This window comes from Leucopleurus acutus (assembly GCF_964270905.1).
Source record: "Leucopleurus acutus genome assembly, chromosome: Y".
In the NCBI taxonomy this organism is placed as follows: Eukaryota; Metazoa; Chordata; class Mammalia; order Artiodactyla; family Delphinidae; genus Leucopleurus; species Leucopleurus acutus.
Genome location: NC_139164.1, coordinates 1,450,621 through 1,476,346, shown reverse-complemented (window position 1 = coordinate 1,476,346; position 25,726 = coordinate 1,450,621). Strand labels below are relative to the sequence as shown.

General features: G+C 51.0%; 1 protein-coding gene across 2 annotated transcripts in view; it reads left to right on the top strand.

Moving 5' to 3' along the window:
* The window catches only part of LOC309978869 (E3 SUMO-protein ligase ZBED1-like), a 31,807-nt gene extending 6,788 nt beyond the window's left edge, over positions 1-25,019 (top strand). The window contains exon 2 of one of the 2 annotated variants that reach the window (XR_014327147.1): positions 24,815-25,019. Coding sequence is in view for 1 of the 2 variants with exons in the window: in XM_082865517.1 (XP_082721643.1) it covers positions 970-3,069 (2,100 nt within the window). In the remaining variant the exon portion in view is untranslated. Of the gene's footprint in view, positions 1-931; positions 3,084-24,814 lie in introns of those variants that run through there. The other variant, XM_082865517.1, reaches the window with a different exon arrangement.
* Positions 25,020-25,726: the final 707 nt, after the last annotated feature.

The window sequence follows — 25,726 nt, the reverse complement described above, 5'->3', positions numbered from 1 at the left end:
CTGAGTCGTATTCCACTGTATATATGCACCACATCTTCTTTATCCATCCCTCTGTCCATGGACGATGGACGTTTAGGTTGCTTCCATGTCTTGGCTGTTGTGAATAGTGGTGTTGTGAACATGGGGGTGCATGGATCTTTTTTCTAATGAGTGGTTTTGTTTCTTTCAGATAAATATCCAGGAGTGGGATTGCTGAATCATACAGCATCTCTATTTTTAGTTTTTTAAGGAACCTCCATCCTGTTCTCCATAGTGGCTGCACCAGTTTACATCCCCACCAATGGTGTAGGAGGGCTCCCTTTTCTCCACACCCTCACCAGCATTTGTTATTTGTGTTCTTTTTGATGAAACCCATTCCGCTGGGGGGTGGGGTGTGAGGTGAGATCTCATTGTGGTCAAAAAGGCATCATTTCAAAACATAAAATTAGAAAAAGCTCGTATTTAATGCCACTCTGACAACTTAATATCCACTTGAGACCCTCTGTTTTCGTCTTCTTTCATCTGATGGTGGCGTGTGGCACGCGTGCTTGCCGACCAGGTTTTCGGTTGGGGAGGTGGGTCGTCTTGGGCTGGCGGGGCGCTTGGGAATGTGGCCTCCGTCTGGAGAACAAGCCCCCCTGCTTGGCGTCGGGGCTCCTGGATTTCCTAGAACAGGACAGAGTAAAGCAGCTCAGGTGAGGAAAGAGCTGTCATCAGGAGTCCAAAGACGATCCCAAAACTAACAGTAAAAAAACGCGTGTCTTCGGACGCACCTGGATGGAAGAGTCGCTGGCTTGTCAGACTGGCCCCTCTGCTGTGCCAAAGCCACGAGCCGGAGCGGCAGCCCCCGGGGACCCTCTGCGTGCGCCCTTCGTTCCGGAGCAGCCCCGCTCCCCGCCGGCCGGAGCCGGGTCTCTTCTCACGCTGTGTTTGTCTCGCTGCTTCTCGGCAGGTCGTCCCGAATGAGCGAGGCCCGGCCCGGGTGGCGCAATGGAGGGCAAGAGCCTGGAGGGCGCGCAGACCGACCTCAAGCTGGTGGCGCATCCGCGCGCCAAGAGCAAAGTGTGGCGCTACTTCGGCTTCGACACGAACGCCGAGGGCTGCATCCTGCAGTGGAAGAAGATCTACTGCCGCATCTGCATGGCCCAGATCGCCTACTCGGGCAACACCTCCAATCTGTCCTACCACCTGGAGAAGAACCACCCCGATGAGTTCTGCGAGTTTGTCAAGAGCAACACGGAGCAGATGCGCGAGGCCTTCGCCAGCGCCTTCTCCAAGCTCAAGCCCGAGGCCGCGCAGCAGAGCGCGCAGGAGCCGCCGGCCGCCAAGGCGGCGGCGGCAGCGGCGGTGGTGCACGGCCACGAGGGTCGCAGGCAGCAGGAACTGACGGCCGCCGTCATGGGCCTCATCTGCGAGGGGCTCTATCCCGCGTCCATCGTGGACGAGCCCACGTTCAAGGTGCTGCTGAAGACGGCCGAGCCGCGCTACGAGCTGCCCAGCCGCAAGTTCTTCTGCGGCAAGGCCATCCCCGAGCGCTACGGCGCTGTGCGCGACGCGGTCCTCAAGGAGCTGGCGGAAGCCGCGTGGTGCGGCATCTCCACCGACCTGTGGCGCAGCGAGAGCCAGAATCGGACCTACGTGACGCTGGCCGCGCACTTCCTGGGCCGCGCCGCCCCCCACGGCCTCTTCCTGGGCTCCCGCTGCCTCAAGACCTTCGAGGTGCCGGAGGACAACGCGGCCGAGACCATCACGCGCGTCCTGTACGAAGCCTTCATCGAGTGGGGCGTCAGCTCCAAGGTCTTCAGCGCCACCACGGACCGTGGCAAGGACATCGCCAAGGCCTGCTCGCTGCTGGACATCGCGGTGCAGATGCCCTGCCTGGGCCACACGTTCGACGCAGGCATCCAGCAGGCCTTCCGGCTGCCCAAGCTGGGCGCGCTGCTCGGCCGCTGCCGCAGGCTGGTGGAGTACTTCCAGCAATCCACCGTGGCCATGTACATGCTGTACGAGAAGCAGAAGCAGCAGAACGCCGCCCACTGCATGCTGGTCAGCAACCGCGTGTCCTGGTGGGGCAGCACGCTGGCCATGCTGCAGCGCCTCAAGGAGCAGCAGTTCGCCATCGCCGGGGTCCTCCTGGAGGACAGCAACAACCACCACCTCCTGCTGGAGGCCGCCGAGTGGGCCACCATTGAGGGCCTGGTGGACCTGCTGCAGCCCTTCAAGCAGGTGGCCGACATGCTGTCCGGGTCCAAGTACCCCACCATCAGCATGGTGAAGCCCCTGCTGCACATGCTTCTCAACAGCACGCTCAACAGCAAGGAGACGGACTCCAAGGAGATCAGCATGGCCAAGGAGGTGATCGCCAAGGAGCTCGCCAAGACCTACCAGGAGACGCCCGAGATCGACATGTTCCTCAACGTGGCCACCTTCCTGGACCCGCGCTACAAGAGGCTGCCCTTCCTGTCCACCTTCGAGAGGCAGCAGGTGGAGAACAGGGTGGTGGAGGAGGCCAAGGGGCTCCTGGACAAGGCCAAGGACGGCGCCTACCGCGTGCCCGGGGACCAGCTGTACGCCCCGCCCGAGGAGCCCCCCGTGAAGAAGCCAGCGCCCTCGGCCACGCCGCCGCCCGCCAGCGTCATCCACGACATGCTGGCCGAGATCTTCTGCCCCGCGGCGGGCGTCGAGGACCAGGACGGCTGGCGCGCGCAGGTGGTGGAGGAGCTCAGCAACTTCAAGTCGCAGAAGGTGCTGGGGCTCAACGAGGACCCCCTCCGGTGGTGGTCCGACCGCTTGGCGCTCTTCCCGCTGCTGCCCAGGGTGCTGCAGAAGTACTGGTCCGTGGCGGCCACGCGCGTCTGCCCCGAGCGCCTCTTCGGCTCCTCGGCCAACGTCGTCAGCGCCAAGCGGAACCGCCTGGCCCCCGCGCACGTGCACGAGCAGATCTTCCTGTACGAGAATGCGCGCGGCGCCGCGGCCGAGCTGGAGGATGAGGACGAGGGCGAGTGGGGCCTGGGCCACGAGCAGGCGTTCCCTCTGGGCGACGCCGGCCACGCCGGCTACTTCGGCCTCAGGGACGGCAGCTTCGTGTAGCGCGGCGGGGGAGGGAGGGGAGGGAACCGCGCGTGGGCGCCTCTCGTCGGATGCTTGGCTGTCAGTACTGACCCCGCCGGTGGGCGCGCTGCCCGGGACAGAGGAAATGCACAAAACAGAGAGATGGACCTTTGGTGGGGCTTCGGGCGGCCCAGAGGACAGAGACGGCCTTTGGTTGCCCCAAAGGAGAGAGGTGGGCTTTGGGTGGCCCAAAGGACAGTTGGGGGGCTTTGGGGGTCTTAGAGGACAGAGACGGGCTTTGGGTGGCCCAGAGCTGGTGAAAATGAGCGTTTTCTCTGGAGGGGCCCCTTGCGTCGCAACGCAAGGGAAAGAAATGACTTATCAAAAAGCCCTAGATGTCCGCTGATAGGATTGCAAATGCTGAACTCCGCGACAGAAGCACGGCCGGCAGGGATGTTATTTGCCTCCTAGATAATTCCATACCTGCAGCATTCGTGTTCTCTGCGAGGGACAGTTTGGGGTAAATCGGAGAAAGATTGAAACCGACGGGCAGCTGAGGATGAAACCCCTGTGTGTCCTCCACCGACACCATCCGCGGATGTTAGCCGTTGGTTGGTGAAGGAACCTATTTACACGGTCATTTACGTGGGAACCTTGCCTCTGGGTAGCCGGGGAGAGACACTCTCGCCAGACGCCCTGTTTTCAGGAGACACCAGTTTTATGTTCGGTGGAAAATGTTAACAGTGAGCCTGCAGTGCAACCGCTTATAAAAAAAAAAAGCAGAAAAGAGGTGTTGGTTGTGGTGTGTTTTCTGTCGAGTCAGTTTTTTTTCTCCCCTTGCCTGAATTCACAGTCCTGTGAGCCCTGGAGCTCGTGGGTCCTGAGGTGGGTTTTCTGTGAGTCTGATGCTTCAGAGGTCCGGTTTCCCCCGAGTTTCCACCGGTTTCCCACTTTTCTTGGGATGAACATAGAGAAGGCGGTCCCCACTCCTTGGAAACGCTGCTTTTGAATACGGAGGACCCTCTCGTGCCCACGGCCGGCTCTAGAGGGCTGATTTAGATTTGATTCCTGGAAAGGGCTCTTGCATTCTCTTTTAAACACCAATGGGGGGCGGGGGGCGTTGAGTTAAAAATAGTACCAGGGATCATGTTATCTTTGGGGGTCCTTGTGGGTTGCTTACGCCACTGGGGAACTACTTTTATTTATTTACTTATTTTAAACGAATTGCTTTTCTTTAAGAGGTAAAGCCCCTGGACTTCCCTGGCTGGTCCAGCGGTTAGGACTCCGTGCTCTCAGTGTAGGCGGCATGGGTTCGATCCCTGGTCGGAGCCGTAAGATGCCACCTGCTGCGCGATGTGGCCCAAAAAAGAAAACGACACCAGTCTTATCTCTGATTCCCACCTTAAAACAGCCCAAGTCCGGGTGGCCGTTTTGTCGGGAGGTACGCGATTTACAAATGCCCCATCTCAGCCCTCGGCAATCTTTTCCCAGGACCCCAACATCGAGCCGCATCCCGGGGGCTTAAGGAGGGCATTTCTCCAGGTTCGTGGCTGGGGACTTCCTGTGGCTCCGGCCAAGGCAGTCTTTTATCTTGATGTCACCAGCTGTGAACGTGTTTAGGAAATCAGGCGTCAGAAAGCAGCGTCCCCTGCGCCATCTCCTTGAAGGAAAGCTATAGCGTCGCTGTCTCCAGACCCTCTGCTCTGCTCTCCGGCTGGGAAAAGAGCCGCAGAGACGCACATCCCACCTCCCGGGCTGTAGTTGGCTGCTTTGCATCTGACCACCCCCCCCCACATTTCTTAAAATCCTGGCTTTCTGTCACTCGTGAACACTTGTGTCCCTCCAGCTAGCCGCCTCTCTGCGTTTCTCACGTTTTTTCCTAAGCCCTGGGGTTGCCGGCCCTCTTCCTGGCTTGTACTTTTCCTTATTTAACGCTGTCGAATCGGACGCTTGTTCAAGAAACCCCAGCGATAAACGGACTCCTAATTTATCGGTCTGACGTGCGTGAGTAACGCTTCACACTTGCAGGAAAGCCTCCGACCTCGAGGGAGGGCTTTATTTCTGTTTGTTTAAAGAGACTTTTCCAAGCCACGCGGAAGAACGAAGGCCCCTGTGCTTTGTTCTGGGGTCTTTGGGAATCACGTCAAGGGTGTGATGCGTTTCTGGATCTTTTGGTATCACAGTGTGTTTATGTGAATAAAGCTGCCAGCCGGGGAAGCCTGCTACGGGAGTAGGGATTCTGCACGTTCGTTCCCTGGGCTGTCTTTGCACCGGGTGTGGGGAGGATGATTTTAAAAAGCCGAGCCTTTTGGGGTGCTGACCTTGGGCCATGTGTATCGCTAGGGCATCTGGGTTCTCTCCCATCGACTCCTTTCTCTCCCCGTTCCCTTCCTTTTTCTCCTTCCTTTTAAGAAAACGAGGTACCCCAGAAACAGACTGGGAGGTCGGCGTCCGTCGTTATTTTTCTCCTTCTGCCTGTTATGGGTTGCCTCTGTTCCTGGGGGCATGGGGAGGGGGATTCAAACGTAGAATTTTTCTGCACAAACATTTTGAGTTTAAACAGGCCAGTTTTCAGTCATGATAACCTGACACTTGCAGAGCGTTCTCCATCGAACATTAAGTGGAACGTGGCCTTCAGTGTCTTAGATAAAGCATCGTTGCTGGCATCTAGAATTTCTCGTAAAAACACAGCCCCTAACCGTTAAGGATGTGTCTTATCTGGGTCGGCCCAGGACTCTGCTTCCTCAAGATGGTGTGTGTTTCACGCTCAGGTCTTGCTCTAAAGTCAGTTTCCTTTCAGAGTCCGGCTCTCATCCCGGCTCAGGGAGGCGGGGGCCTCAGTGTGTGTTTGGAGTGACCCCGGGGTCTCGGCCGCCCTCTGAGCGAAGGCCTGGGGCCCTTCACAGGCTTCTGAAAGCACCGCGGCCCTCGGACAGTTCGTCTTTCTGGTTTCCGGGTGCAGTCTGGACCAATCCCGGACACATAGCTAGAATTCTTCTCCTTGGGAACCTGCAGCCCCGTGTGTCCCCGTCCTATAAATTGTACTGCATTAAGACCCAGCGTGGGATGTTTTGCAGCTGTTCTGGCCACCGGGGGGCTGGGTTTGCAGCTCTGCCTGGAAACACAAGCCCTTCTGTGCCTCTCGCGGCTAGCAGGCCCAGGGCTAGGCCTTCGGGGTCCTCCTTCTGCGTGCTGGGGGCCCTTGGCCAGTCTCCTCTGAACTTCGCTGGCTTCGTCCTCTGCAGCCCCGCGCGGGCGGGATACAGCGGCTGCTTGCCTTGGGTGGCTTCAGCCTCCAGCCCCACCGGCCTCTGCTCCGGCCCTGCAGGGCACACAGCCAGCCCCATACCCTGTCGTGCTCAAGTCAAGATCCCGACCGTTCAGGCTCCCCCTTCCTCTCTGCAGATCCGGGTTCCTGGCCTGCAGACACAGGGCCCTCCCGGAACCTGCGTGGTCTCTGGGTCCCCCCGGCTGCCTGGGCCCATCCCGGCTTCCCAGGCTGGGACTCCGAGGCTGGGGGCTCCGCGTGGCCTCTTTGCTGGGGTGGTTTGTGCTGGTTTTCTGCGAGCACCCTTAGGATATCTGCTCCGTGGTTTGACCTTTGGCCTGAAGCGAGGTTGGAATGCTTTGCCCGCCTCTCGTTTTCAGCCCAATTTGTTCACCTTCTCGACTGACCCAAACTCCCTCAATTTTTTGGGTGATGAGAGACCAGATGGGATAGGCTTTTAGCAGACGGCAGATGGCACAAGGCAGGGGCGGATGCCTCAGGAAGTGTTTCCTTAGGGAGACGGGCATCGCTTCCTCTGTTAGAAGGATGGAACCCGGTGGTCTCCGCAGCTGTCCTTGGAAGAGGACTTTTCCCGAGAGATTTTGTCACGTGGGGTCCACAGCAAATGCATTTCCCCTCGGACGGCGGGTGTCCTGGGAGATGACACTTGATGAGTCCTCTCGGGGCTCTTGCTTCCAGGAGGATCCTGGCTGGGTCTTCGTGGAAATGAGGCAGTGATTGGAGAGTAGGTGACACTGGGAAGATCACGTCTCGTGCACAGCACCGGGGACGCCAGGATTGGGGTTTATGGTCCAGTGTAGGAGCTGATAATTGTGTCGATGGCCAGTTTGTTACATACATACTAACCTTTGTGATTCCATGCCTGGATGGAGTTGATTCTATTTATATATATATATAATACATAATGTAAATATGTGTGTAAACGTAAGTATATATATTTACATATATCAATATATATACTTTTATATCCTATCTATGTATATCTTCTTTTTCATATTCTGTCAGTTATCTGTCATCTGTTATCATTCATCTGTGTATTTATTACATATCTGTCACCTGTCTACATCTTTAGCATCTATGTATGTATTATTTATTATCTCTGCATCTATAATCTATCTGTGCCCTTGTCCATTTTCCGTCTAATATCTATCGACCTGTTATCTGTATCTGTTGTCTATATCATCTGTGTATTTATCTATGTATCTATGATCAATTTATCATACATCTCTGTATCTATCGTCTATCTTATTTATCATCTATACACTTATTCTTTATTTATCATCTACGTATCTGTGTATTTTCTGTTACCTGTCAGTTTGTCATATCTGTCTATCTGTCTGTCTCTGTTTATCCATCCAAGGAGGAGCCCGTTCCTGGGCTGTGGGCGGTGAAGCCCACGTGGCGGGTCTCCAGGTGGCAGAAGGACACGGGGGAGGTGCAGCCGCTGGGATGCAGTGACCGGCTCACCTCCCTTCCCGCTGGCATCCGGGGTCTCGCGTGCCAGGCCACGGGGGCCAGTCCTGGGTCTGTGGTCAGCTTGGTTCAGGGCTGTCCCGCCGTGTGCGGCCTCGCGAAGGAGCGCGGCCCGGGACAGCGGAGGTGGCACGCGCAGTGCCCGAGCCCGCGGTGAGCCTGCCTTGGGGGGTGTCTGGCGGCAGCAGGGACACCCCCTGGGAGGGGCTGGCAGTGGCCCTCCCAGGGCTTGTCCTGACCCCCCGGCGAGGCGTTGGGATGGGTTGGGAACGGGGAGGTGGATGAAGGGAAGAGCAGATGCGCTGTCGGGGGGGGGATGGTGGGTGCACGATGCACGTGCAGGAAGGCACGTCCGTACTGCTGGCAGCGCAGGGGGAGACCGCGCAGGGAGCCCCAGCCCCGCCTTTCCTCCTCTGCCTCTGCCCCTCTCGTGTGGACACCTGCGGGCGAGTTGGCGGGAGCATGTTGCAGACTGAGCCTTTGTGTCCCCCCGGAATTCGCGTGTGGAAGCCCTGACCCCCGAGGGGATGGTGGTAGGCAGTGGGGTCTTTGGGAGGTGATTAGGGTTAGATAAGGCCATGAGGGTGGGGTTCCCGTGATGGCATTAGTGTCCTTATAGAAGAGGAAGAGACCAGAGCTCTCTCTCCACCACGTGAGAACACGGGCAAGTATGCAGCTGTACAAACCAGGAGGAGAGCCTCGCTGGGAACTCATCTGCCCTGGCCGTGGTCTGCCTCCAGGCCTGTGAGAGGCACGTGTCTGTTGTTTAAACCACCTTATCTGGGCTACTTTGTTATAGCAGCCAGTATTCGTCAGGGCTCTCCAGGGAAACGGAACCAACAGGGTATATCTCATATCTATGTAGATGGATAGATGATAGATAATAGATGGATGATGGGTAGATAATAGCTAGCTAGCTAGATGATAGATATGTAGATGATAGACATATGATAGGTAGATAGATGATATAGGTAAATGTAGGTATTGGTTCTGTATCTCTGCAGAGCCCTGTGTAATACATATATCTGTATCTTTATATCGGTATGTGTATATTGATTGATTGGAATTGACCTACACAATTCGGGAGACCAAGCAGTGGCACAGTCTGCCATCTGGAGCCCCAGGAAAGCCAGTGGCGTGTTCAGTCCGAGTCCAAAGGCCTGAGAACCAGGCACACAGGTGTCCAAGGGCAGGAGGAGATGGACATCCCAGCTCAAGGACAGAGAGACAGAGAATTCTCCCTCCGCCTTTCTGTTCTATTCAAGTGTCAACTGATTAGACGGGGCCCACCCCCCCTGGGGAGAGCCACCTGCTTTCCTCCATCCACCTGTTCAAATGCTCATCTCGTCCAGAAACACCCTCCTAGACACATGCAGAGATCACGGTGCCTCAGCTCTCTGGGCTCCTGGTGGCCCAGCCAACTTGATGCGTACCTTTACTCATCGTGCAGCCTGCCCTGGCACATAGAGCAGCTGAGTGCCGCAGGACGTGACCAGGGCTGCAGGCCTCAGCGGGCACAGCTCTTGGGTCCAGCTGACTCTCTCGCCCACGTGCTCAGGGGCGGCTGGGGGCCTCTTCAAACTGCCTGTTACCTCACCCAGCCCGCAGAGGGGGTGGGGCTTATCTTCACACATAAAAGACTCCTGCTTAGAAAGGCCTCTGTCGGGTCCACGTGGAGGCTGTTTTCTCTCCCCCTTTCCGCGTTTACTCCTGTCATCCCTGGGGCTTCTCCCTACATGGCTCTTTCCTCTGGTGTTGGCCCTTCTAGCATAACCACTTTTATTCTTTTTTAAAAATTATTTTATTATTTATTTATTCTTAAAATTTTGGCCATGCTCCGCGGCTTGCGGGATCTTAGTTCCCCGACCAGGGTTGGAACCCGTACCCCCTGCAGTGGAAGCGTGGAGCCCTAACCGCTGGACCGCTAGGGAAGTCCCATGGACCTCTTGTATTTCTCGGTTTGGAGGGAGTTGCCACAGGGTTTAGTGGCCGCTGCAGGAGGGAAGGTTTAGGATCCACGCGGGTGACGTCACGGGGCTGAAGAGCCGTGGGGCCTGTCAGCTGCCCCCAGCTCTTCCTGTCCCCCTGCTGTTGGTAGAAGCAGCCGTGCTTCGTGGCTGACACCTGCACTGGTTTCTCAAGCTGTGGAAACACGCCAGCATGAGAGGCGGCCGTCAGGTCCTCCTGCCACAAGGATGAGCCGTCATCCAGGCGATGGTACCATGCTGGCCTGAGCTGATGCCTTTTGCACGCTCCTCTGGTCCAGCTGGCCGGGTCCCTGCTTCCAGACGATGCCCAGCGGAAGCTAGTTAGGACTCTCGGTTGCCTGAAAACTCATACTTTGTGCTGGCTAATTTTATCTCACTGTGGCTGGGCTGTGGACCCAGCTTTGTGGTCAAACGCTGGTCTAGAGGTTGCTGGGAAGATGTTTTTTAAGATGAGAGGAACGTTGGGACTTCCCTGGTGGTGTAGGGGTTAGGACTCTGTGCTTCCACTTCAGGCGGCATGGGTTCGATCCCTGGTTGGGCAACTAAGATCCCGTATGCCCCGTGGCATGGCCAAAAAAAAAAAAAAAAAAGATGAAATAAACATTGAAATCATGCAGCAACATGGATGGACCTAGAGATGATCGTACTGAGTGAAGTAAGTCAGAGAAAGACAAATATATCACTCATATGTGGAATCTAAAATAGGATACAGATGAACTTCTGTACAAAACAGAAACAGACTCACAGACACAGAAAACAAACTTATGGCTACCAAAGGGGAAAGGGATAACTAAGGAGTTTGGGATTAACAGATGTACACTACTCTATATAAAATAAACAACAAGGATTTACTGTAGAGCATGGGGAACTGTATTCAATGTCTTGTCAAAACCTACAATGGAAAAGAATCTGAAAAAATATATCACTGAATCTCTCTGCTGTCCACCGGAAACCAGCACCACATTGTAAATCAACTACAATTAAAAAAACATTGACACCAGGAGACTTTGACATAACCAGATTGTCCTTCACAATGTGGGTGGGCCTTGTCCAATCAGTTGAAGATCTTAGGAGAAAAAAAGACTGAGGTTCCTCAAGGAAGAGGGAATTCTGCCTCCAGATGGGACTCAACCTGTAACCTCAGCTCTCCCTGGGTCTCCAGCCTGCTGGTCTACCCTTCAGATTTTGGGGTGCCCCCTCTACACATCTGTGGTTGAATGAACCAATTCCTTCAAATAATCTGTCTGTCTCTTTCTGTCTCCCTTTCTCTTTCTCTCTGTGCTTCCTGTTGGTCCATTTCTCTGGAGGGACCCATAACTAAACATACTTTATGTCCATAGGTGGCACTACAAGAAAGCCAGTTAGAGTTGGGGGTGCAAGGAATACAGGAGCCAGGCCCCTCCCAGTCAGGAGAGGACATGTCAAAAAAAAGTTCATTTCCTCACGCTGACGGACGTAATTGCCAAGCGTCTTCCTCTCGTGTAAAACACCCAAGCTGTGGTCACCCCACTCGCTGTCAATTTTACACATTTCCTTGTCATTGAATTCTGCTTCTCAGATGCGAATTTTTTTTTCATAATTCAGCAAATGTAGTTTTAATAAACCCTTCTTGAAGAAACTGTAAGTCTTAATTCTGCGTAATCGATAGTTGAACAGAGAAAATATTTAACTGTGTAGTTTAGATTAAACGATATTGGCAATTATTGTTACAAAATAAAATGGTCATATTCTAAAGCTATCAATATGAAAATGACATTACTAACCAAAGCTGTCAGGAAAAATGAAATAGGATAAGAAATTCAGGTAAGTATTGCAATTTTCTCATTCTTTAAAGATAAAAATTAAAAATGTCACATTAATTTAATAATACAAGTAATAGATACATAAACAATTATCAAGGTATGGAAGTAAACCCTAAGCCAACATGATACTGATGCCTGCTATCTGCTGTCATTAGTCTTCCTTTTTTCGTTCTTTGAAAACTTTCTTGAATTTTTCATTTATTTAAAAAAAATTAAATTTTTTAATTGAAGTATAGTTGATTTACAATGCTGTGTTTCAGGTGTACAGCAAAGTGATTCAGTTTTGTAGTCAGTTACATATATATATATATTCTTTTCCCATGTAGGTAATTGTGAAATATTGAGTATAGTTCCCCGTACTATACAGTAAATCCTTGTTGGATAAAGAAGATGTGGTACATATATACAATGGAATATGACTGAGCCATAAAAAAGAATGAAATCATGCCATTTGCAGCAACATGGGTGGACCTAGAGATGATCAATACTAAGTGAAGTCAGAGAAAGACAAATACCATGTGATATCACTTACATGTGGAATCTAAAATAATGACACAAATGAACTTAAACAGAAATAGTCACAGACAGAACAATTTACGGTTGCCAGAGGGGAAGGGGGGAGGATAAATTAGACTGGGATTAACATATACCCGTTGCTATATACAAAACAGATGAACAACAGAGGCCATTATTAGTGGACATGCTTTTTTTTTTTTGCTGTGAACATTTGATTTATTTCCCTATAATGTTAGTACTCTTTAACCATCATCCTACATCACATACAACTTTGTATCCTGTTTTGGTGTTTTGTTTTTCTTTTCACTGCATCATTTCTCTGTGGTCTATTGAAAACCAAGTATAAGTGACTGCAAAATACTTGCCTCTGTGTTTTTGGTCACTTGCATAAGGTTCTAAACAGTGTTTATCATGTAACGCGTGATCGCTTTACAGGTGATTCCCTCTTAGTTATTCATACCCCCTTAATATCACATTTCTTTTCTTCCCTAACTTTACTGAGGCAAATTGACCTGTAACTCTGTGGATGCTTCGTGATGGACGTGCTTAAATAGACTTGTGCAAAGCTCAGGGCATGCTCCGAAGGTGCTGGTTGTTTAATTCTCCCGTGAAGAATCCAGGCACTTTTTCATGCATCTTTAGCGGGAGCCATGGGTGTCCGCAGACTCCGATGGGTTGGGATAATTTCTGGGGAGCGCCTGTTTTTCTACCAGCCCTGGACGGCCTCGGAGTCCTGGGTGGTGGCTGCTGAGGCCACCCCATCACCAATTTGTTTGTTTTTGGCCACACGGTGCAGCACGCGGGGTTCTAGTTCCCCGACCAGGGATGGAACCCGTGCCCCCTGCCTTGGAAGCGCGGAGTCTTACCCACGGGACCGCCGGGGAAGTCTGAACGCATCACTAATTTTGACCCCCCCCCCCCCCCCGCCCCCAGCACTTCTGTCGATGCTGATGCCTGGGCCTGGCTTCTCGGAGTTACGTCCTGGGTTTTAGGTCTCCCACCTCCAGCCCACATGAGCCCCCTTCTCACGGAGGAACTCCCGGGACCTCTACACACCCACGCCTCCCCCGCGGTCCGTGATTCAGCACGGTCTTCAACCATGTTGAGCGGCTGTACTGAGATTTCATCCACCATTAAATCATACGATTCAGTACAGTGTTCAGTGGACCTGCCTCCTGGTGCTTGGCTTATGGCTTCTGCCACCCATCCCCGAAAGCATGAACTCGTGCTCTCTAGAGGGATCTGGATAACATGACATGTGCATGGCCTCCCTGGACCCAGCATCACTTATTGTGGCACAGTATCATTCCTCACGCCATCGCTCGTAGGACTGAGTCACTTTTTTCTTTTATAAATTTATTTTATTTACTTATTTTTGGCTGCGTTGGGTCTTCGTTGCTGCGCGCGGGCTTTCTCTAGTTGCGGCGAGTGGGGGCTACTCTTCATTGTGGTGCCCGGGCTTCTCATGGCGGTGGCTTCTCTTGTTGCGGAGCACGGGTTCTAGGGCGCAGGCTTCAGTAGTTGTGGCACGTGGGCTCAGTCGTTGTGGCTCACAGACTTAGTGGCTCCGCGGCATGTGGGATCTTCCCGGACCAGGGCTCGAACCCGTGCCCCCTGCACTGGCAGGTGGATTCTTAACCACTGTGCCACCAGGGAAGTCCCCTAAGTAGCTTTTTAATGTAGGGTCTGGATGTCTTTCTAGATTGTTTCCTTTTCTGCCAATCTCACTTTAGGATTGATACATAGATGATATGATGTATTCATATAGTAAGCTTTCCCATCTGTGCCCCCGTCGCCTCTCCAGTCTTAATGCTTCTAGATCATTCTATCCCTGGGATGAATGGCCATCCTGTTCCTATTCCTTGGTCACCAAACGGGGCACAGGCTGGTGTGGTGTCCAAAGGGCCTGATGGCAGCTTTGTCTGGAAAGGTTGCTTCCCATCATCTGTCTGTCAGGCAGGTCTCACTAGTGAGACTTTTATGCTTCTTAATTATCATGGTTTATCGACACAGCCATTCTTAAGGACCTCCGTGATGCTGCGTGTCAGGAAAACGTATTCCTGGGGCCAGCTGACCTGGAGGTTCAGCTACACGTCATTTTAACATTATTCTGTCAATTTTGAGGACTCTGGAGACACATGCACACACACATGCCTAAGATGGTAGAAGGTCCATGAAAGGGCGGCTTATAGATGTCCTTCTTCATTTGTGAGAAGAAGACCAGACTTTCCAAGTCCCCGCCCATCCCCCATTATTCACGATTAAGCAAGGTGTTTCCCCCATTTTAAGCTGAGAAATAATTCACCATACAATACACCCAGTAAATGGCGCCATTCAGTGGTTTTTAGTATATTTGCAGAGTTGTACAAACACCGTTGCTATGTTATTTTAGAACATTTTAAAAACCACTTCCCAAGGGGATCCCTGTACCTGTTACCTGTCACTCCCCACTCCTGTCTCCCCCCCCGGGTCCTCTGTCTCCATGCGTTTGCCTATTTGAGTATTTCATATAAACTGAGTCATGGCATATATGCGCTTTCTGGGTCTGGCTTCTCCCGCTGAGCCTCATGTGTTCAAGGTCCATGGACACTTGGGCTGTTCTCACTTTTCTGGTTACTGTGAATCACGGTGCTCTGAGCGTTCATCGCACGTATCTGAGTGGATACGTGTTTTCATTTCTCCTGGATAGATTGATACCTAGGAGTGGCATAGCTGGGCTATTGTATCTCCATGTTTACCCGTTTGAAGAATCGCCAGGCTCTTTTCCAAAGTGGTTCCTGCAATTTACATCCCCACCAGCAGTGGAGGAGGGTTCCGATTCCTCTACATCCTTACCAACTTCGTTATTTTCTGTTTCTTTCTTTCTTTCTTCTTCTTTTAAATGGTGTGTTTTTTTTTATTGTGGTAAAAGTCACATCACATGATATAAAACATACCGTGTGGCTTTGATTTACGTTTCGCTAATGCTCTCTTCAAAGAGATATGTGGTTATTTCCCAGTGGAGCACAGGAGCAAAGATTTAAGGAGTGAAGAAATGAATTGACCACCCACGTGCTCATGGAAAGAATTCAAGGTGGCTTAGGCGTGTCTGTGGAAGACAGGAAACACGGAACAGAGACCAAAGTCCAGAAACCTGGTAGATGAGGGACGAGGTAGTGTTGCTGCTATAGCCTGGGCTTAGCAAACCCCTGCACCTGGTGTCCACTTTGTCTCGTGACAGCGGGCAGTCCTGGCGGGGGGTCCAGCTCTCAGTATCTGATAAAAGGACCAGGCACGGGGTCATCCCCAATTCAAGAGGGAGCCGAAGCCTCGGGTCATTTCACAACAACTGGACAGGGGCCAAGGAGGCGGAGTTATTTGTTTTGCCTTTTACTTTAGTTCTTTTCTCTTTTAAGAAGAGGCTATATTACATGGCATTAGTGTAGACTTTTTAAAAAGTTCCTGGGGATTCCCTGGCGGTCCAGTGGTTAGGATTCGGCACTCTCACTGCTGAGGGCCTGGGTTCAGTCCCTGGTCGGGGAGCTAGGATCCCGCAAGACGTGTGGCATGGCCGAAAAAAACCAGTTCCTGCTTTGAGATAATTGTAGGTTCACGTGCAGTTGTGAGGAATGAAGTGGAACAACGCTTTACCTGTTTTTCTCCCAGGGCTACCCGCTTGCAGCACGGCCATACCACATCCCAGCCTAGATGTAGACTTGGGTGCAATGCAATGCTTTCAGATTTCCCTGTTCTAACTTGTATTCGCTCGTGTGTGTACGATCCTGTTGCCTGGGTGGCTTTGAGAATCCACCATCACGGTCAAGACACAGGGCAGTTCTGTGACCCCAAGGATCTCTGGCGTGGCCCATCTCCTTCCCACACCAACGCCCCACCCCGTTTTTCACCCCCGGCAGCCACTAATCTGTGCTCTATAATTCTGTCACTTCGAGACTGTCATAGAAATGGAGGCATACACAATGGAACCCTTTTGAAACGGCTCTTTTTCTCCCCACTCGGCGTAATTCCCTGGAGATCCACCCACCTTGTTGCTAGAACACTACGCCTTTCTTTTGAATAACACCTGTGAAATGACAGTCACACTAAAGATCTTTCTTTTACGAACAAGGCTGCAGTGAATATTTTTGTTCCTGTGTCTCTGCAGACCTGTGGGAGTATGTCTGTGGCATGAAATTCTTAGAAGTAGAATTGCTACGTAGGGGACATGCACGTCCACTTTAGACCCCCTCCAACTCACCTCCTAAAAGATACAGTCTCGGTGGAAAATTGACTGAATGTGCAAACGGTTCATTTTTCTGGGGCGTTGCCATCCTGGATGGGAGCTGTTCTTATTGATGAAACCTACTAACTTCCTTTGCTTTTATTTTCTTTGAGGAGGAGTGAGTTCCAACATCCTGTTACATACCTGTATTTTATTCAGTATCGGTTAAATCCTTGTTCATCTCCTTTTTGTCTTTTTTGGTACAAGTCCGGGTGAGGCACCCGTGAGGCCAAACAAGCCGAGGCGTCGGAGTTTGGAGCAGAGAGAGGTTTATGGCAGGGTCCTGCAAGGAGACTGTGGCTTGTGCCCCCAGACCCCCGAACTCCCCGAAGGGTTTCAGCAAAGCATTTTTAATGGGAAGGTGAAGGAAGGGTGTGGGTGGTTATTGCAGACTTCTTGGTGCGGGAATCCTTTGTCCACGAAAGTCAGGTCACAGTGTTCCTGTTAACCCTCAAGAAAACCAATGTTATTCTCTGTTGTGCAACTTTTTCTGTCTCTATGAATGGAAAGGCGTTCCACCCTTAAAGGTCAGAGCCTTGAGAAAGGGCTATCCTGTATATTTCAGGCGATGGGCAACATTCTGAACTCAAAGCGAAAGAATACAGAAGTTAAAGTAAAAGAAACAGACCTAATGTGGAGTCAGATATGTTCTTCTCCGTTACCCTTGGAGCTGGCTCTAATGTGCAGTGAGCTCGGTGTACAGAGAGCTGTCGTTTTGCCATTTTTCCCAAGCGCTGGCCATCACCGAGGCATGAGGTCAGCACTCCAAGTTAGACGCTTCAAACAGAACCGGGAGCGGAGAGCGTTCTAAACATAGTCTGGAAGGGACCTCTCTCCCGGCACCCTGCAAACATTGTGCCGTTTGCCAAGATCTCAGTTGCCTTTCTTCTTGCGGTGCGTGGTGACCCAGAAACAAATCCAGGGGCGAGTAGCTTCAAGCTGCAGCGTTGGACCCAGAGGCTGCGGAGCTGAGTGGCTTTGGGAGGAAAGGAGCAGGGGAGAGCCTTGTCGTGGTGCGGCTTGTAGGTACCCATCTGGGACGGGGCAGCTGGCGACACGGGTCCCAGTCATCACACGGGTCCCAGACCCGGCTGGTGCGCTTGGGGTCAGCTTACATCGGAATTGGCAGAGCGCCTTCTCTGACATCTGTCGGACAGGAGCCGACAGGTCGGAGTTGGTGTTGAACCCAGGATCAAAGACGTGCACGGTGTGGGGAGGAGAGGGTGACGGTGGAGGTGATGTACGGGGATCCCGTGGATCTATTTGCAGCTAGATTTCCGGGGGAAGCGTGGAAGGAATGTGCATTGCAGCTGACCCGTGTCGGGGAGATAAGGGGGGCAGAGAGGGCCCGGGTCACCTGCCCTCCTAGGGAGCTCCCTCCAGCCAGGCTGGTGTGTCCTCGGGTGGGTGTACGTGTGTGTGCAGGTGTACGCCCCTGGTTAGGGTTTGAATCACGCCTCCTCCCCCACCCCCACCCCGTACTGTAACCTTATTTGGAAATAGGGTCTCTGCAGATGAGCAACTTACGGTGAGGTCACTTGGGTGAGGGCGCAGCCAGCAGGACTGGGGGCCTAGAAAAAAGGGGAAGTGTGGACACAGAGATGCTGAGAAGCAGGACCCTGTGAGGACACAGAGAAGACGGCCATCGACACGCCAAGGAGAGGGGCCTGGGGCAGACGTTCCCTGTAGGCTGACAAAATGAGGACGTGTGCTCTGCAGAGACCACCCAGGATGTGCCTGGACAGTTGTTGGCTGAAACACCCCCCATCTCAGCAGAAACGCCATCAGCTTGGATGGAAGATAAATAGCGCACATGCTTGCAGTGTAAGCGTGTCCCGGATATTGCGTGGGCTGCACTTAAACCAAAAATTGCTTATTGCTTGTCGAAAATTATATCTCTATCTCTATCTTTTTAACTATATATGTATCTGTGTATCAATCATCTACCTACCTGAGCTATCCATTTATGTATTCTCAGTCTGTTTATATCCATCTGTTATCTGTCATTTATCTATCATCTATCAATCTATCATCTATGTATGTATGTGTCCAACCATCTTTATCTATGTATCGATCTACGTATCTTTCTATCATCTTTCCAGCTATCATCTGTATCATCTTTCAAGTTATCCTGTATCTGTCTATTGATATCTATCTATCTATGTGTCTATCTATGGAGAGATTCATTTTAAGGAATTGGCTCATGTAATTATGGGGTCTAGCAGGTCCTAAATCTTCAGAGTGGGCCGGCAGGCTGGAAACCCATGGAAGACTTGCAGTTTGAGTCTAAAGGCCGTCAGGAAGCAGAATTCCCTCCTCCTTGGAGAATCTCAGCCTTTGTTCTATTGAGGCCGTCAACGGATTAGACGAGGCCCACCCACACCAGAGAGGGCAACCTGCTTTCCTCAAAGCCCCTTGATTTAAATGTTCATCTCATCCAATAAAACACTGTCACGGACACACCCAGAATAATGTCTGACCACATATCTAGACCCCGTGGCCCAGCCAGTTCGACGCGTAAGATTATCCCAGGAGCTGTGACGGCCATGCAACCAGGGAGCACGTGTGATAGGATTCTTCTCTCAGCTGAAGCCAGAGGGAGACGCAGCTCCCATACCAGGCAGGCCACTGGGATTCGACAGCCTGACACTTGGACTGTTTCTGGGTGAGCGAGTCAGCTTCTTGCTTTGGAAGTCAGCTCTCCGGGACAGGTGGGGACTGGCCCACGTCCATCCTGGGTGCCCAGCATCAGGGCGGTGGTCTCGTTCTCAGCACACGTTAGAGGAATGATTCCCTTGACCTCACATCTGGTGCCTTCCGCCCGGCCATTCCTCCGCCCAGCCTCCCTGGCGTGCTCCTGCGAATTTCCTCCTTTGCTGCCTGGCCTCCCACGGCTGGTTGAATCACGTGGACCCCTCTGCAATCCCAGGATGCAGGTGACGCAGATGCAAAGACTAGCCTCCGGGATCCGGGAGGGGCAGCCTCTCTCCTGGGCATCTCTCGCTTCTTCTGGCCGATGCCCTACGCCCGATTCAGAGCCCTCTGAGTGCTGTCCACCTGCAAGGAGGAAACTGTAGACCTTACTCATGTCGGAGGGGGTATTAATGCCTTTGCTGGGTTTTCCCGTGGCCACTTCTCAGCAATAGACGTGGGGGTAGAGGCGAGATTTTCACATGTTGCAGGTGCTGACGGAAGCGTGTCCACATCGGATCTTTTCACTTGACATGTCTTTTTTAAAAAAATAAATTTATTTATTATTTATTTTTGGCTGCGTTGGGTCTTCGTTGCTGCGCGCGGGCTTTCTCTAGTTGTGGCGAGCGGGGGCTACTCTTCATTGCAGTGTGCGGTCTTCTCATTGCGGTGGCTTCTCTTGTTGCGGAAAACGGGCTCTAGGCACGCGGGCTTCAGTAGTTGTGGCGCGTGGGCTCTAGAGCGCAGGCTCAGTAGTTGTGGCGCACGGGCTTAGTTGCTCCACGGCATGTGGGATCTTCCTGGACCAGGGCTCGAACCCGTGTCCCCTGCATTGGAAGGCGGATTCTTAACCACTGCGCCACCAGGGAAGTCCTGACCTTTCTTTTTAATGCAGTATTCCATTCCTTTCTGGGTGTGGACCGAGGGGTTTGTTTGGAACCCTCCTTGACAGGGAAACAGAAACTCTCTCTCTGTTCTTTTCAATTCTGGTGGGAGGGACCAAGAGAATTAAGGACCTTTGTTCTTTATTTTAAAATTTAATTTAATTTTTTATTATTTTTTCGAAGTGTAGTTGATTTACTATGTTGTGTTAGTTTCAGGTGTACGGCAAAGTTATTTTATATATATTACATAACATATATATTATTGATACTTGTTATTTTTATATATATTCCTTTTCAGATTCTTTTCCCATATAGGTTATTACAGAATATTGAGTAGAGTTTCTTGTGCTATCCAGTAGGTTAAACATATGTTAAACATATTTAAATATATTAAAATAAATATGTAAAATATGTAACATTTGAGATATAGAAACATAATTTTACCTAGGATAAGACTATAGCATAGATACTATTTATAAATATCTAAATAGGAACAAACATTTCATTTATATTTATATAAGAATATATTTTACACATATATTTTTATTTCTTTTTCTTTTCCTTAGCAGTGGTGTGAAAAAAGTCCTGGGCAGCAAGTGTGTTGCAGGTTGCGAAAGTTTGGGGACCAGTGTTTTATTCTACTTGGTCTTAACTGTTCAGTTTCCCCCGTAACCTCGCTTTGAGATGAAAGTTCAGGCTGCCGACGAGGCTTCTGTGGTCGTCCTTTGGTTTTTGTCTTCTTTTTGGCCCTGCCGCGTGGCTTGCGGGATCTTAGTTCCCTGACCAGGGACTGAACCCAGGCCCCTGGCAGCGAGAGCCCCAAGTCCTGACCACTGGACCGCTGGGGACTTCCCCGTCCGTTGCCTCTTCTGTGTAACACCGGGAGCTGTAAGGTGTCGCCTCCAGCCCAAGACCCCAGCGTGCACCTGTGCTCACGGCACACGGTCGGCGCAGCACAGTGCCCCACACGCATTCAGCAGCTGTTGGTCTGCATTTTCAGGAGGGACAGGTGGATGCCAGGGGGACAAGAAAAGTTGAGTTGGGTCCTCCCTAAGGCTCCCCGCCCTGCAGCGCGGTGCTGGAACCCTTCTCTGTAAACGCCGGGAGCCTAGGAAAAGAGCACTTTTATTAATCCGGCTCACCTGCCCAGGAACTAAACCCGCACGCGGTTGGAATCCCTTTAGTAGAATCAAGCCTGGGTGTCTGGGAACTTTGTGGGGCGCCCGAAGGACTCATTTGGGGTTTCTGCGAAGGACGTGGTCTTTCTGATGGACGTGGCGATGGGGAATATTCCCCGGGCGTGGCGGAGGAGTGGTGGTCCTCCGCGCCTCCCGGAAGATATCGCTGCCCCTGCAGCCCTCTCGGGGCTTTTCTTTGTAGGGTTGTTGCTTCATGTTACCGGCAGCAACGCCTTACTGCAGCGCTGGACAACAGGTTGTCCCCACTTATTGGAAGGATTTTCTAACAAGTGGATCAAACCTGACTCCTGGCCAACAGGTGGAATTACCACTTGACCTTGACCCGCTCGGGGCTGCTCAGTGTCCCCTGTGTGCTGGTGGAGACCCAGGATGGGCTAGGATACCCCGTTGTAGGGATGGAGGATGCCCCACTGTATGCAGGTATGGCAGGGGGTTTATCCATCCTTCTTCACGGAGAGACAGGTGCTGCCCTGAGGAACCGTGGCTTTACGCTGGCAACCGGCCTTGTCTCTCCATGGCAGATTCCTAGACGTGATTTTTCGAGATCAAACGATAGAAGCACATGTAATTGCACTAGATATTACCCAGTTGCCCCCAATGGGGACTGTGCTGTTTTGCACTGCTCCCCACGCTGTAGGTGAGAGAAATGAGGCTCTTGAAGTCTTTGAACTTCCACCAACCTGATGGGTGTCATGGTATCTAGCAGTTTTCGTTAACTATTAACGTTTCTCTTATTAGGTGTAAACTTGGGCATGTGTTTTTAAGGGCCATTTCAGTATGTTTTTTTTGTGGTGCGCGGGCCTCTCACTGCTGTGGCCTTTCCCGTTGCGGAGCACAGGCTCCGGACGCGCAGGCTCAGCGGCCATGGCTCACGGGCCCAGCCGCTCCGCGGCCTGTGGGATCCTCCCGGACCGGGGCACGAACCCGTGTCCCCTGCATCGGCAGGCGGACTCTCAACCACTGTGCCACCAGGGAAGCCCTCAGTATGTTTTTATATCAACAAATGCTTTTGCCTTTCTTCTCTGTAGAGTTTTTTTTTCTTCTTCTTCTTCTTGATTTTTAAGAACTCTTTACATACTCGGAAAATAGCCCTTTGAATGTGACTTTGCTTATGGTGTTGTTTTAATTTTAATTTTTTGGTAGGATTTTTTTTCTCTTTCTTTTTTTTTGGCCACGCCTCGTGGCTTGTGGGGTCTTAGTTCCCAGACAGGGATGGAACCCACGCCCCCTGCATTGGGAGCGTGGACTCTTAACCACTGGACCGCCAGGCAAGTCCTTATGGTGTTTTTGGTTTTTTTTTTTAAACTGTGTACACTTTTTTTAGGAGTGAAATTGGTCTATTTATTCTTCTCAATCTCGAATTAGAATTAGGAAGGCATTTCCTACTCGGAGGTTGAGAATAAATTTGTCCCTGCTTTCTTTGAATATTTTCATTGTTTAGCTTTTTTTCCTCTTGGAGTTCATTTTGATGTGTCCTGGGTGGTATGGATCTCATTTCATCTGTTTTCAGAGGTCTTTTGAGATGTCCCCACACCATTTATTAAAAAGTTTATCTTCTCGGGCTTCCCTGGTGGCGCAGTGGTGGAGAGTCTGCCTGCTGATGCAGGGGACACAGGTTCGTGCCCCGGTCCGGGAAGATCCCACGTGCCACAGAGCAAAAAAAAAAGTTTATCTTTTCTAGACAACAAACTAGTGGTTACCAGTGGGGGAGGGAAGGGGGGAAGGGAGAGATAGGGGTAGGGGATTAAGAGATACAAACTGCTGTGTATGAAATAAGTAAGCTACTGGGACTTCCCTGGCCATCCAGTGGATAAGACTCCACACTTCCACTGCAGGGTGCATGGGTTCCATCCCTGGTCGGGGAACTAAGATCCCGCATGCTGTGTGGCACGGTCAAAAAAAAAAAAAAAAAAAAAAGAGCTACAAGGATATATTGTATAGCACAGGGAATGCAGCCAATATTTAATAATAACTATAAATGGGGCATAACCTTAAGATATTGTGAATCACTATGTTGTACACCTGAAACTTATAAAATATTGTATAGCAACTCTACTTCAATAAAAAACGTGTTAAAAAAGTGAAATAAAGGAGACAGGGAAAATACAGAATTCATCTTTGCCACCTTGGTCCTATAGGAGCTTTAGCTCCTAGGACTAGCCAGTTCCTACAGATAGCAAATAACTGAGCTGTAAACGTGCTTCTCAAATACAAAGCTACCCACCCAGATGCACACCCCACCCCTGGCTCTAAGGGGCTCCCATACTCGGGGCCACCATCCACCTGCCCTCATGCCCCCCCCAGGGCAGGTACCAGACAACAAGGGCATTCCCCGCAGCCAGGACCTGATGAAATTATTCACACCAGCCCATCCTAACCCTGCTCACCTGTTCCTTCCTGCAGGGCTCTCGTCTGGTTTCCCCCTTTCCCTTCGCCTCCTGACCGACCCTGGTGCTTCCCCGTGTAACCCTGCATGGTGTGTTGCGCCCCCTCCTCTTGGGAACTGTGAGTGGTCATCCGTCTTCTCAATATTGGTCTCCTGACCTGTTGGCCTCACCCCATACTTGAATAATAATAAAACCTACACTTTATCCTTCCTTCCTCCCTCCCTCTCTCTTTCTTTCTTTCTTCTTTTTTATTTTTACATCACAATACACCCTTTTTATTTTGGTCACACATTGCACAGTACAATTTTAAAATGGAGTCAAAAAGAGAAGTCTGACGTTTAGTAAAACATTATTTCATCTTGTATAATAACATGTTATTGACACTTTGGGTAGTTTAAGATTTTATTTAGACACAGTAAAGTTTATTTATTTTATTGACATATAGTTGATTTACGACGTGTTTATTTCCGCTCTACAACAAAGTGATTCCGTTATACGTACATATACATTCTTTTCCATATTCTTTTCCATGATGGTTTATCCCAGGATATTGAATATAGTTCCCTGTGCTCCACAGTAGGACTTGTTGTTTATGCATTCTATATATAATAGTTTGTATCTGCTAACCCCAAACTCCCAATCCATCCCTCCCCCAATCCCTGCCCCATTGGCCACCACGAGTCTGTTCTCTCTGTGTGTGAGTAGAAACAGTCAATTTTATACCGTCACGTAAACGTATATTCTCATATGTTTTGCATATGTGTAGGTTCATGCAAAGGTACATGGTTAAAGGAGTCATCATATTCTCCGTTTTTATAAGATACTCTGTATTCTCACGTGGTCTTCAGACTTTGTAGAAAACAGTGGGCCGTCCCTCCATAACAAGCAGTTTCCTAACTACATTTGAGAAAATGCATACGAGTATAAAACCTACACTTTACAACACAACCAACATGGTCCGAGAGGGTTAACCCAGGACTCTCGCCCACAGCCGTCAACGATAGACGCTCTCTGGAGCTCTCTGCATATCATTTTGGCGGCGTTAATTCCTGCAAAGGTATCGTCGGGGACCGAGGAAGGACTTATCAGGTGGCTTTACCAGGCTGTCCTTATTCGGGGCAACTGCACTGTATGACACTCGTGCGTCCCGAGCCTGTAGGAATATTCAGAAGAGCAAAGCCACAAATATCAAACCGCAGCTCCCGTTGGCATCTCCCCTCTTCTGCGACTTCATTCTCATCAGTGTGTGCTCTGCCGCTAAACCTTTACCTCGGTTTCTTTTTCTTTTCTCCTGCAGTTTTCCCCCGACAACTCGAGCGTGTTGCTATAGTGACCGGCGGGACTGACGGCATTGGATATGCGACCGCGAAGCATCTGGCCAGACTGGGCATGCACGTCATCATAGGTGATGGTTCGCTTCTACAACTCCTTGTGTCTCCGAGCGGGCGGGAGATACGCAGCTGCTTTGCTCCTACGTGTATGGAAATATTGACGTGCTTCCAGATCCAACAAGGGCAGAAGGCGTAAGGGTGAATACTCAGAAACTGAAAGAGACAGGAAGTTGTGTTGCGCTTTTTTTTTGGACAGGAGTCGAGGTTCTGCTGTGATGGGGATCATATATTTTTTTCCCTGTGTGATTCACTGCAGTAAACAACAATAACTGTGAATTAGTTTGCCAGACCTCTCCTAACAAATCGTAGGACAAACTGGGTGGATTAAACAACAAACATTTTTCCTGTCCCAGTCCTAGAGGCTGGAATCTGAGATCCAGGTGTGGGCAGGGCTGGTTCCTGCTGAGGCCTCTCTCCTTGCCGTGTAGACGGCCGTCTCCTCCCTGTGTCCTCCCAGGGTCGTCCCTCTGTGTGTGTCTGTGTCCTGATCGCCTCTTCTTATAAGGACACCAGTCCTATGGGATCAGGGCCCACCCTAGTGGGTGGACCTCATTTTAGCTTCATCCCCTCTTTAAAGACCCCCATGTCCAAATACAGCCACACTCTGAGGGCCTGGGGGTCAGGGCTTCAACATATGACGTTGCGATGTCATGATTCAGCTCCCAACGATCTGAACAGCTTCTGCATTTCAGATTCTGAACCGAAACTCTGTGTTTCCCTTCTTCTTTCTGAAACTTTCTAATGGCTTATTTTGGTCCCTAAATCCTCTTTGAAAATGAAGGGACTTTCTTCTGCCAGGAAAGTGAAGACGGTTCAAG